Here is a 13,658-nt window from a genome sequence, read left to right as displayed (position 1 = left end):
TTGGTTTTCTTTACCTCAGTAATACTTCTTACAACAGAAATTCTTTGCTGATCAAGAGGATAGGTTAGCCCAGTACAAGGCCAAACCAGTATCAGTGATATATTTAGGAGTTAGGGCTTCAAATGTGTCTCATGAAACAGTGTACACACACAGTTTTTAAACAAAAGCCTTAATGCACTTTCCTTCCTTTTATTTCAACCTTTACTGTTCTTTATTTTTTATTTATTTATACATACCAGAATAGAGGTGTGGGGTAGTGGTGAGAGGATTCACCAGAGGCAGAGTAGGGAGCAGAAAAAGCAGATCTACTGAAATACACTGCTGAGGGGAGCAGTGGGGGAGTCAGGAGAGGTCCGCTGCACCATGTGGGTTAGCTACCTAGTTGGGGATTGAACTCATGCTGCAGTGGCTGGTGATAGCTCAATAGCACTGAGACTTTAACCCCTGTGCCACCAGGGAGGGCCACTGTTCTTCATCTTAGCATTTACTATCCTTCAGAAGCTGGGAATAATGGAGGACAAGGCATAGTACCCTATACTGCACATAATACAATACAGAGAACTCTTTATCCAATAGATACTTGATGAATATTACTGACTCCTAATTTGCTACTATTGAGAGGATGAGCATCAAATAGAATTATCAGTTAACAAAATTAATAAAACCAAAGGTTTTTTTCCCTCAGATTTTGTAGAATTTGGGAAAAAGTCCTGTAAGGGTGAGTTGCATTCTAATTCTGTTAGTTGTGGGCCTTCCTGGTGGCGCAGGGGGTTAAGCACCGCACTATGAAGCAATCTGTAGCCTCTGCAGCATGAGTTAGATCCCTAGCCAAGAAGCAACCCACATGGCGCAGCAGACCTTTCCTGTCTTGCCTGTTGCTTCCCTCAGCAGCGTATTTCAGTCCATCTGCCTGTTTTGTTCCCCAATCTGCCTCTGGTGAATCCTCTCACCCCCCTGCATGTCTGGCCTGCACCCCAGCTCTTATATGCATAAATAAATAAATCTTTAATTCTGTTAGTTGTGAGGTTAAGAAAGAAGGTATCCAGACCATTTTGGTTGAGGAGGTGAGTACTGAAGCAGATGACATCTCCAACAAATGTAAGCTTGGTATCTGGCTCAATGGCATGCTCTACAGCAACAGGAATATAATCTGCCATGCCTGGATGTCTCCGATCCCAGAGCCCCACAAGTGTCACCCCTATGTTCACAGCTTGGGCCAAGTAAGTACAGTTCCTACTCCCTGGTCCAATTAGCAGCAGGTCATCTCTGAAAGTAGACATGAAAGAAAGAAATCTCTGAAAAGAGACAATAATTAGGAAACAAGTCTGGGATAGACCCCGCCACAGTATTTTATATTCTACAGCTCAAAATTTCAGAAGTTGAACAATAGAAAGTAAGAAAGTAGGGGTAAGGGTCTGTTACCCTCATAAAGATCAGATTCCAAGTACAGAACATGTGAGGAATTTATTGGAGTGACTATAGCCTAATCTGCAAAAGTACCACAGTGTCAACACTACTTTCACTTCCATACCTGTTCAGAGCCAAATAAAGCTGCGTATTGTGTGTATGAAACTTCTCTCCGATGTTATTATAAAACTGAACAGTGAAGGTGAGAGCCATGCCCAAGGGAAAGGCAGACAGAGTCCTTCCTTGGGCTGTGTATAGCTTGGGTTGGCTGCTAACTCGCAGGTAAGTCACTGGCGCCACCTGTGGGAGACAAAACCTACTGGTACAGAGAAGGAGATGTTGGCAAGAAGTTAAGACTGTATCCTGAGATTTATTTATTTATTTTTAAAGATTTATTTATTTATTTATACAAGCACTGGGTACAGTCAGAAGCGCCGGAGAGTGAGAGAATTCACCAGAGCCAGAGCGGGGAGCACAGCAGGCAGAAGGACTGAAGTACACTGCTGAGGGGAGCAGTGGGGGCGGCAGGAGAGGTCTGTGCGCCATGCGGGACCCTCCTCCCGTGGCCAGGGAGCAGCCGGGGATCGAACCGGCGCTGCAGAGGCTGCGGGCAGCTTCGCAACCCAGCGCTCAACCACTGGGCCACCGGGGAGGCCCTGTATCCTGAGATTTTTAATCAATGATATAAAAATGGTATTACTTTTACTTTTTTGAGTGTCTAAACTCACCTGAACCCCAGTTATGGTTGTTTGGTTGACTCCAAAAGGTTCAACAGAAGTGACTTCCAACACAGCAGTACCTGCAATGGAACCAGCTTTCAGGAGCCCTTCGCCATCCTCCTCAATGACGGATGAATTAGGGAAACACTTGAGAACTCGGGAACTCACAAAGGCGGTCCCTTCCCTAGGGAACAAATGGAGCAAGTGGTATCTCTTGAAGGCTCTTTCTTTTTTTTAATTTTTTATATTTATTTTTAAAGATTTATTTATTTATTTATACAAGCACTGGGTACAGTCAGAAGCGTGGGAGGGTGAGAGAATTCACCAGAGCCAGAGCGGGGAGCAGAGTGGGCAGAAGGACCGAAGTACACTGCTGAGGGGAGCAGCGGGCGGCAGGAGAGGTCTGTGCGCCATATGGGACCCTCCTCCGGTGGCAGGGGAGCAGCCAGGGATCGAACCGGCGTTGCAGAGGCGGCGGGCAGCTTCGCAACCCAGCGCTCAACCGCTGCGCCACCGGGGAGGCCCTGTACACTTTATTTTATTTTATTTTATTTTATTTTTATTTTTTTATAGAGGCATGCTTTATTTATTTGTTTGCTGGTTTGTTTGTTTGTTTTGTTTATACATGCACTGGGTACAGCCAGAAGCGCGGGAGGGTGAGAGAATTCACCAGAGCCAGAGCGGGGAGCAGAGCAGGCAGAAGGACCGAAGTACACTGCTGAGGGGAGCAGTGGGCGGCAGGAGAGGTCTGCGCGCCATGTGGGACCCTCCTCCGGTGGCCGGGGAGCAGCCGGGGATCGAACCGGCCACGGGCAGCTTCGCAACCCAGCGCTCAACCGCTGCGCCACCGGGGAGGCCCTGTACACTTTATTTTAAAAAGATTTTTTGTTCAACATCACTTGCAATCAGGGAAATGCAAATCAAAACTACCATGAGATACCATCTTACAGCAGTGAGAATGGCACATATTAAAAAAACTAGCAACAACAAATGTTGGTGAGGTTGTGGAGAAAAAGGAACTCTTCTGCACTGTTGGTGGGAGTGCAGACTGGTCCAACCACTATGGAGAGCTGTGTGGAGATTTCTGGACCTACCAAACATAGAGCTTCCATATGATCCAGCAATTCCACTCCTAGGTATTTACCCAAAGGACACAGAAACATCAATTCCAAAGAGCACCTGCACCCCTATGTTTATAGCAGCACTATTTACAATAGCTAAGCTTTGGAAACAGCCCAAATGCCCAAAAATAGATGACTGGATCAAGAAGATGTGGTACATATACACCATGGAATATTACTCAGCATTCAAAAAAGATAAACACATGCAATTTGCAGCAACATGGATGGCGCTGGAAGGGATCATGCTCAGTGAAATAAGCCAAAAAGAAAAAGAAAAATATCGGATGGTCTCACTCATAGCAGGAATCTAGAAAACTTAAATAAGAGACCAGGAAAATGAATAACTATAAGAAAGTGAAAATCAAAATCAACAAAAAACTATGAACCAGAGACACTTTTTGGGGGGTGGGGGGTGGGAAGGGAGGGATTGGGGTCAGAATGGGGGGGTTGCAATTGTATGGGGAATATAAAAATAAAATTTATTATTTAAAAAAAATTTTCCATTAAAATTAGAAATAAAATACCAAATATTAGCATTAAAAATAATAAAAAAAGATTTTTATTTTTTATTTATTTATGCATACAAGAATTGGGGTGTAGCCGAGAGGGGCAGGGGTGGTGGTGAGAGGATTCACCAGAGACAGAGTGGGGAGCAGAACAGGCAGATTGACTGAAATACACTGCTGAGGGGAGCAGCGGGCATGGCAAGAGAGGTTTGTTGCACCATGTGGGTTAGCTCCCTGGCCAGGGATCAAATTCATGCCACAGTGACCTGGCAATAGCTTGATAGTGCTGAGACTTTAACCCCTGAGCCATCAGGGAGGCCCTGAATTGTACACTTTAAAATGGTTAACTTTGTGTTATGTGAATTTCACCTCAACTAAAAAAGAAATTATTTGTGGGCTAGAAAAAGGCAATAGTTCTTTCCATGTGCAATGTTTTATTGAGATAAAGTTAGAACCTTACTTGCCTTTCTCCATTCTCCTTACCTGTTGGTATGGAGTTTGAGCTGAGAATTCATAGGCATCAAAATTTGCTCAGGTTGGCACTCTGGATAGAAAAGTTGGAGTTTTTCAAATACCTATTATGAGAAAATAATGTTTCTCATTTTTTTTGAAAAGACAAATGATGGCCTTGTTCATACCTGGACAACTACAAATCAATAGTCTGCCTAATTTCAATTTGGTCCGATGCTCTACAGTATTTCTTTCCAAAATGAACCAAGCACTTAAATGTATTTATAATATATAACCTAGTATTAGTCCTGCTCTGTCTATAAGGGACAATTAACAAGGGACACTATTTAGGTCTTCCATCTCTCGGTAAGGTCTTCTTTCCTGAACCCTGCACTGAATCAGAGAATCAAAGCAAAAATAAAGGAGAAAAAGAGAAAAACAAAAATCAGTCACAAATTCAGTGATGCCCTACACAACTGGTCATTTATCTTTTCAGTTCTAAAAATGAAAGGGCTTTTTAGCTTTTAGCCTGAGAACATCTGTAAAGTCTATTCACACTTTTATATATTACCAAAAATTAAGATTAGATTTCATTCTAATACATTCATTCATAACTAAGACGGCTGTTAGAATGGCTCAGAAATTATTCTCTCTTTAGTTATTGTGGGGTTCACATCCTGTGTCTACTGTGTGGAGAGTTGAGGGAGTGCAAGTTCTAGAGTTTCTAAGTGAATGCTTCTACGGCAATTAGCAGCAATGAAAAAAGATCTAGAAATTATAAACCTGTTCCAAGGATCTCTAGTAATTTCTCTATCTCTATCCAAACTAAGCTCTTCAGTGATGATAAGAGAATGTAACTTTTCTCCTTGATACAAGAAAGTAAAATTAAGATTTGGGACTTACCAGGATCTGAACTTCATCAGACAGTTCTAAAACATTCTCCTCAAACTGCCCAGAGGAACTGTTCATACAGCAAACAGTGACTCTGATACTAGTTCGACCAGCTGCTTTTGTGTGGACAACCATGGCAAAGTTATTTTCCGCTGGAAGCTGTAGAAAAACCTAGACAATGAGATTAAGAAATATTCAAGATTGGCCTCCCCGGTGGTGCAGCAGTTGAGCGCTGGGTTGCAAAACTGCCCGCAGCCTCTGTAGCACGGGTTCGATCCCCGGATGCCGGGAGCGTCCCACATGGCGCTCAGACCTCTCCTGCCACCCGCTGCTCCCCTTGGTAATGTACTTCGTCAGTCTGCTTGTTCTACTCTCTGCTCTGGCTCTGGTTAATTCTCTCACCCTCCTGCGCTTCTCACTGTTCCCAGTGCTTGTATAAATAAATAAATAAATCTTTAAAAAAAAAAAGAAATATTCATGATGATTCAACAATGCCACTCCTTTGGTATCTACCCAAAGAATACAAATCACCAATTGGAAGGGATACATACACTTCTACTTTGATTGCAGCGGTATTTACAATAGCCAAGATATTGATACAACCAAAATGCCCATCAACAGAGCAGTGGATTAAGAAGATGCGGTATACACACACAATGGAATACTACTCAGCTGTAAAAAAAAAAAAAGATGAACTCTTGCCATTTGCAACAACATGGGTAGGACTGCTAAGTGAAATAAATCAGGAGAAAGAAAAATACTGAATGATTTCACTCATGTAGAATGTAGAAAAACAAACCCCAAAAGATCCAAAGCAACTGACAATATAAATAAAAAATCTCTTAGAAATATAACTGCAGAATTGAGGCTACTAGATGGGGAGGAGGGTAGGTGTCAGGAAAAAGATGGGAGAGGGGCCTCCCTGGTGGCACAGGGGTTAAAGTCTTAATGGTATCAAGCTATCAAGCTATAGTGCCAGCCACTGTGGCATGAATTCAATCCCCAGCCGGGAGATAACCCATATGGCACAGCAGACCTCTCCTGTCTCGCCCACTCCTTCCCTCAGCAGTGTCTCCCCACTCTGTCTCTGGTGAATCCGCTCACCCCCTGAACCTCTGGTGTGCACCCTAGCTCTTGTATGCATAAATAAATAAAATAAATCTTAAAAAAAAAAGAAAGGGGGGAGGGGGTACAATTCTCTATGGTGAATGACTACTGGGTGCCCGGATGGTGGGGCTGGGTTGGTAACATACATCTAATGAGGTGTGAGCCTATTCCCTTAAATCATAAACAGTGTTGTAAACCTATGTTACCTCAATTAATTAAAGTGAATGCAAAAAAGAATGAAATATTCATGAATAAACATACCCCCCCTTCTTTGTTGTAACAATAAGGAAAAGGCATTTTGGAAATAGCTACCTAAAAGAACTAGAGTACCAGAGTTTATTTTCATAGTTATTTTTTTCCCAGCAAAATAAATAAAACTCTGTTAAGAGCAATCAACTACTTTTGGAAAGCATGTGTAGAATTCTCACGTTATATTGAAGTGAATTCATTGATAGGAGAAAAACGGAAACGAAGGAACAGTTGTTTAAAATGGATTCAGACAGATCACAAAAATCTGCAAAGAGCTGATGAAACTCAACAACAACAAAGAAAATAATCCAGTCAAAAAATGGGCAGAATTGCTAAAAAGAAACTTCTCTGAAGAGGAAATGTAAATGGCCAACAGGCATATGAAAAAATGTTCAACATCACTTGTAATCAGGGAAATGCAAATCAAAACTACCATGAGATACCATCTTACACCAATGAGAATGGCACATATTAAAAAAACTAGCAACAACAAATGTTGGCGAGGATGTGGAGAGAAAGGAACTCTCCTGCACTGCTGGTGGGAGTGCAAACTGGTCCAACCACTATGGAGAGCTGTGTGGAGATTTCTGGACCTACCAAACATAGAGCTTCCATATGATCCAGCAATTCCACTCCTAGGTATTTACCGAAGGACACAGAAACATCAATTCCAAAGAGCACCTGCACCCCTATGTTTATAGCAGCACTATTTACAATAGCTAAGCTTTGGAAACAGCCCAAATGCCCAAAAATAGATGACTGGATCAAGAAGATGTGGTACATACACACCATGGAATATTACTCAGCATTCAAAAAAGATAAACACATGCAATTTGCAGCAACATGGATGGCGCTGGAAGGGATCATGCTCAGCGAAATAAGCCAGAAAGAAAAATAAAAATACCGGATGGTCTCACTCATAGCAGGAATCTAGAAAACTTAAATAAGGACCAGGAAAATGAATAACTATAAGAAAGTGAAAATCAAAATCAACAAAAATCTATGAACCAGAGACACTCTATGGGGGGTGGGGGGTGGGGGCGGGAGGGGAGGGATTGGGGTCAAAATAAGGGGGTTGCAATTGTATGGGGAATATAAAAATAAAATTTATTATTAAAAATAAATAAATAAATAAAATAAAATGGATTCAGACAATAGAAGCTGAACTGTGAGAGAGGTGAGACAACCTACTCCTGGAGTTCACAGTGGTAACCAGGAAGGCAGAGGACAAAAAAAGAAACTTCTATTTTAGTACTATGCTAAAACTAGTGCCTGTCCCACTTGCTTCACTTACCATTCTAGTCTTGACTGGATAAGGAGGATTAGACCTTGATAGATTTCTGGTGATAGAGAAGGCAGGACTAAACTAAGCAAATATTGAAGCAGGTATCTGCCTATATTTTTGGTACTCATTTTATGTCCTATTAACCCTGCCTCCTTGTTGTCCAAGGCTTGCAAGACTTTCCTTCAGATCTCTTGACTCACAGAAACCCACGTTCCAAGTCACCTTTTCTTCATTCCCTACATAAAAATTCCCATATTCTTTGTGTAGGTCTCAATCAGTTGTCTGGAAGAAAGTCTATACCAAAAAAAGTGTGGTTCATAGTTGTTTGATACAAATGAATCTTTAAATGATGACACTACAGGGCAGGAAATCTACTTTGTGGGGCATTGAAGACAATCTATTGCCCATTTAAAAAAAAATTTATATATTCACATAAGAACTGGGGTACAGGACAGAGGTGTGGGGGGTGAGAGGATTCACCAGAAAGAGTGGGGAGCAAAACAGGCAGACCTACTGAAATACACTGCTGAGGGGAGCAGCAGGAGAGACAGGAGAGGTCTGCTGCACCATGTGGGTTGCTCCCTGGTCAAGGATCAAACTCATGCTGCAGTGGCTGTGGATAGCTTCATACGATTGCGTCTTAACCCCTTGTGCCACCAGGGAGGCCCTCTATTGCCCATTTTATCATACCTTTTGCCTTTGTGGGGTTTCAGGCAGAAAACAATCTTAGTGTGGCCCTCAATCATTTCTTCTGCTAGAGAGATGAATGACGTTTAGAGAAGAAATTGTTAGAAGGTAGAAGCAGAATAGATGCTGAGGCATTGGCCGTCCTTCCTTTCACACAATCCCCATTTGTGATTTGAGAAAAAGAAAAAAAAAAAAAGGCAAATCCCTGTGTAGAATTCTACCAAACTAAGTACAGTTCCACTCTCCTCAACTCCTGGCTTTGGGTAACCCAGGATTGATAGAAGAGACAATCACTACCGTTTCCCTAGATTACAGGCTAGCATTTTTTTTTTACAAAGACTACAAATACATACTTTCATTTTTTAATTTGACTTCTCTTCTAGACTTTAATTTGACTTCTCTTCTCTTCTACTAATTCTAGTTCCTATAATCCCTCTGTTCTTTCCAACAGTCTAACTCTAATTGTTCTTTTTTTTTTTTTTAAAGATGTATTTATGCTGGGCCTCCCCTGGTGGCGCAGAGGTTGAGCGCTGGGCTGTGAAGCTGCCCGCAGCCTCTGCAGCACCGGTTCGATCCCTAGCCACCGGGAGGGTCCCACATGGCGCGCAGACCTCTCCTGCCGCCCGCTGCTCCCCTCAATAGTGTGTTTCGTCGTTCTGCCTGTTCTGCTCCCGCTCTGGCTCTGGTGAATTCTCTCACCCTCCCGCACTTCTGACTGTACCCAGTGCTTGTATAAAATAAATAAATAAATCTTAAAAAAAATTTATTTATGCATACAAGAACTGGGGTACAGTCCAGAGAGGATTTAAAAGAGACAGAGTGGGGAACAGAACAGGTGGATTGACTGAAACACATTGCTGAGGGGAGCAGCAGGCGAGTCAGGAGAGGTCTGCTGCACCATGTGGGTAGCTCCCTGGCCGGCCTGGGATCAAACTTGTGCTGCAGGTTGGGATAGCTTCACAGTGCTGTGCTTTACTTACACCACCAGGGAGGCCCCTCTAATTGTTTGTTCTTGCAGGCACTAAATTGTAACTTACTGAACTTACCCGCCGCTCCCCTCAGCATTACATTTCAGTACATCTGCCTGTTCTGCTCCCCACTCCGTCTGTGGTGAATCCTCTCACCGCTCCTCCTTCCCCCGCACCTCTGGCCTATATCCCAGTTCTTGTATGTATAAATAAATAAAAATAAATGTTTCCTCAACATCTATCCTGAGGACTTTAGCCTCATGCAGCAGGCATTGAATTGGGAGGAGTGGTACCATCAAGAGGAACCATGTAAAAGTGGTTTAATTAACTGTCCTTAAATTTGCCATTGATAAAGGCATGTAGTCCAGAATCAGCTGCCAGTAGTGGCTCACACCAGCCCCATGACACCCCAATTGTCTCCAGTGGGATTCCAGTTCTTTCCCAGCTCCCAGTAGCACGGACTCAGAAATCTGTTAAGCATCCATCTTTCTTAGTGTTAATATCAACTACATGCCATGCAGCACAAACATCATTATTAATATAATTGTGTCTGAACATGTTGAAAGATTTTATTACATATTTAATATTTTTTAGATTTATTTTATTTTTTTAATGCATGCAAGAGCTGAGGTATAGGCCAGAAGTGCGGGTGTGTGTGTGTGTGTGTGTGTTTGTGTGTGTGAGAGGGTTTACCAGAGACAGAGTGGGGAGCAGAATAGGCTGATTTACTGAAATACACTGCTGAGGGGAGCAGTGGATGAGACAGGAGAGGTCTGCTTGCCATGTGGGCCAACTCCCTGGCTAGGGATCCAACTTGTGCCGCGGTAGTTGCTGATAGCTTTATAGCGCTGAGACTTAACCCCCTGTGCCACCAGGGAGGCCCCCTAGATTACACATTTAACCTGTGTACTTTATATTCATAATGTGTTACTCATGGAACATAGTCATGTGATCACAAATACAACATTACACAACAACAAATACAGTATTAAGGGAAATACTGCTTTTAAGAGCTCTATCCAGCAAAATTATATAGCATTATCTGAGTACTCAAATTTGGATTCTTCATATGATTTGAGGTTTCCAGCTTTCACAGATCAATAGAAAAAGGAGATAAGCAATATTGTATAGTTTAGAAAAGTCAGTCTAAAACTTACGACAAAATAAAATAAATATAACATCAAGATCCCAAAGATAATATGATAAACATAAAATTCATACCTCTGAATGCCTGGGCACTACATCCAATACATCCCTTTTACTTATGGACCAATGGAATGTGAGCCCAGGGTTGGCATTGCTAAAGGAGAAAGGGGTCTGTGTACTGGTTACTCCCATGACATAAATTGGCATCTGAAAAGAAAAAGTGGTTTTGTTCTATAGATCTGGCCCAGCTGGCATTACAGAATAATTGGTTTGGAACAGAGCCATCATACTCACCTCAGTAGCTGTGATGAGTCGAGTAGCAGCTGCCAGGATCCTAACAGCCCTTAGCTGGACAACTTCAATGTGTACTTCATCCTGCTCAACAGAGTGGAGAACAAACTTAGGCTAAGAGGGAGTGTCTGTAGGGTGGACACAGATGCTTATGATAACTAGTTTGTTGTTTGGGGAATTAAAAAATGCATGCCACCAATACATTTGTTTTTGTTCCTTAAACAATTTTATAGAATAGAGAGTGTAAGTCATAACAATGCCAAATGCCCTGTGAGTTTTTCATTAAAGATTACATATTTCCCACATTGGTTAAGGGAATGCCAGGTGAGGCTGCTGACAACCTCCTCACCACTACTACCCTCACCAACATGATTCCAGATGGAAGAGTAGATGCAGAGCATAAGAAAGAATGAATACCTGGGAAAACACAATGACTTTGCCAGTATCTTCATTTACTGTCTGGATGGTGCCATGGATCACAGCTGTACCAACCACCTTCCCTGTAACTTGACCCCTTCTATTAATAACAGCCACAGTCTGGTTACTTATGGAGAAGTGAATAATAGATTGGGGCTGAGGGCCACCTTCAGACATCACCTGAAATTTAAATGCACCATTGAATGCCTGGAGCATGGGGAGAAGTCACATTTCTTTTCCCAACACTTTGTCCAAGTAACTTGACTTCTTCATTTCCTCCCACTTCCCAACCAGCATGTCTCATATCACTCAGTGCAGGAGAAATGGAAGTACTACAAATGATCCTAGAGATCTCAAACATAGTTTGTACCATGTTTATCATGGAACAGGGAAAATACTGATTTTCTTCTTAATCAAATCCTGTTGTAGTTGGTCAGGAGTAGAAAAGAAGAGGCAAACAGGAAGGGACAGGAGTGTGGAGGTGGCATGGGGCAGAGGTGAGATGAGGTGAAATGATAAATCTTATTTTCTATTTTTAAGATCACCTGCATCATGTTAGCAGGAATCAGTGTCATTTTCTCTGGAATAAGTCTGAATGGAGGAAACACCTGAAGGAAAAAAACAAAAGGATAATGGTGACTAACTAGAGTCAATTTTATAATAAGTAAATCTTTATTTTTAAAGATTTATTTATTTATGCATACAAGAAATGGGGTACAGGCCAGAGGTGCGGTGGGTGAGAAGATTCACCAGAGACAGAGTGGGGAACAGAACAGGCAGGTCGACAGAAATACACTGCTGAGGGGAGCAGTGGGGAGTCAGGAGATGTCTGCTGCACCACGTGGGTTTGCTCCCTGGCTGGGGATTGAACTCGTGCTGCAGTGGCTGCAGATAGCTTCATAGGTTGCGTCTTTCCCCCCGCGCTACCAGGGAAGCCCAATAAGTAAATCTTTTTTTAAAAATTATTTATTTATTTATGCATACAAGGACTGGGGTGAAGGCAGGAGGTACAGGGGAATGAAAGGATTCACCAGAGACAGAGTGGGGAGTAGAACAGGCGGATCCAGCGAAATACACTGTTGAGGGGAGCATCAGGCAAGACAGGAGAGGTCTACTGCCCCAAATGTGGGTTAGCTCCCTGGCCAGGGATTGAATTCAAACCCCAAAGCCACCAGGGAGTCCCAACAGTTTGTTTATGTTATCATTAAGGATTTTGGTCAAGAGAAGGCCTAAATTTAGGGGGAGTCAGAAGTTATATGAGGATTTTCAACTGTGTGAGAATCAGCACCCTTAACTCCTGTGTTGTTTAATGGTTAACTGTACACTGAACTCTTTTTTTCAAATTTATTTAAATATTTTTATTTTATATAATTCTTACGTCTTTTTTTCATCTTTACACAATGTATGCATTTTCATTTTGGTTATATTCCCCATACAATTGTACCCCCCCCCTTTATTTTGACTCTAGTCCTTCCTTTCCCTGCCCTTCCCTCCTTGTACACTGAAATCTTAACAATGGTTGCCTCGAAGGAGTGGAATCATTGTTGATTTCCATTCTGCAATTTTCTTTTCTGTATGTGTGCTTTCCAAATTTTCTGTAATAAGTATATTACTTTTATGCAGAAAAACAAAACCTAAGAATAAATTACATATTGTTTTAAGAAACAACTATCATTTTTTCAATCATATGATTTTCTTTTCTTTTTTTTTTTTTTAAATAGAGGCATGTTTTATTTATTTATTTATTTATTTGTTCGTTTGTGTGGTTTTTTGTTTATACATGCACTGGGTACAGTCAGAAGCGCGGGAGGGTGAGAGAATTCACCAGAGCCAGAGCGGGGAGCAGAGCAGGCAGAAGGACTGAAGTACACTGCTGAGGGGAGCAGCGGGCGGCAGGAGAGGTCTGCGCACCATGTGGGACCCTCTTCCGGTGGCCGGGGAGCAGCCGGGGATCGAACTGGCGCCGCAGAGACCGCGGGCAGCTTCGCAACCCAGCGCTCAACCGCTGCGCCACCGGGGAGGCCCATCAATCATATGATTTTCAACTTGTGCAAACTCAGCAGGAGAGATAAATAATGCTAAGTAATATGATGAAGTATGAATTTTGCATGAGATTATTTCCTTACTTCAATTTGCCGAGGAGCTGATGTGAATTTTCTCCCCATTTTGTCCCTGGCGATGGCCACAAGTGTGGTTTGTCCAATAGTCACACCTCGAAGGATATAATTTTCAGAGTACTCATCCTGTTCCTCCATGAGCCTGCAAGATCCATGTGTTTTTAGGTTAGGGTAATTTAGCTTTTTTTTTTTTTTTTAAGATTTATTTATTTATTTATTTATTTATTTATTTATTTATTTATTTATATATACATACATACAAGCACTGGGTACAGTCAGAAGCACGGGAGGGTGAGA

At 42.2% G+C, this 13,658-nt stretch overlaps 1 protein-coding gene across 1 annotated transcript in view; it reads right to left on the bottom strand.

Annotated features, from left to right (window-relative positions):
• Positions 1-13,658, bottom strand: part of NUP210L (nucleoporin 210 like) — a gene marked incomplete at its 3' end in the record, with an annotated part of 95,873 nt that overhangs the window by 21,990 nt on the left and 60,225 nt on the right. The window contains exons 23-32 of the mRNA XM_084241995.1: positions 13,371-13,503; positions 11,790-11,852; positions 11,245-11,424; positions 10,831-10,911; positions 10,612-10,743; positions 5,107-5,265; positions 4,237-4,328; positions 2,136-2,310; positions 1,532-1,707; positions 1,049-1,266 (exon numbers count right to left, since the gene is read on the bottom strand). Of these exons, the coding sequence (XP_084098121.1) occupies positions 1,049-1,266; positions 1,532-1,707; positions 2,136-2,310; positions 4,237-4,328; positions 5,107-5,265; positions 10,612-10,743; positions 10,831-10,911; positions 11,245-11,424; positions 11,790-11,852; positions 13,371-13,503 (1,409 nt within the window). The remainder of the gene's footprint in view (positions 1-1,048; positions 1,267-1,531; positions 1,708-2,135; positions 2,311-4,236; positions 4,329-5,106; positions 5,266-10,611; positions 10,744-10,830; positions 10,912-11,244; positions 11,425-11,789; positions 11,853-13,370; positions 13,504-13,658) is intronic.

This window comes from Talpa europaea (assembly GCF_964194135.1).
Source record: "Talpa europaea genome assembly, chromosome: 9".
NCBI classification, from domain to species: domain Eukaryota; kingdom Metazoa; phylum Chordata; class Mammalia; order Eulipotyphla; family Talpidae; genus Talpa; species Talpa europaea.
The sequence above is the reverse complement of the archived record's forward strand: the minus strand, read 5'-3'. Positions and strand labels throughout refer to the sequence as shown.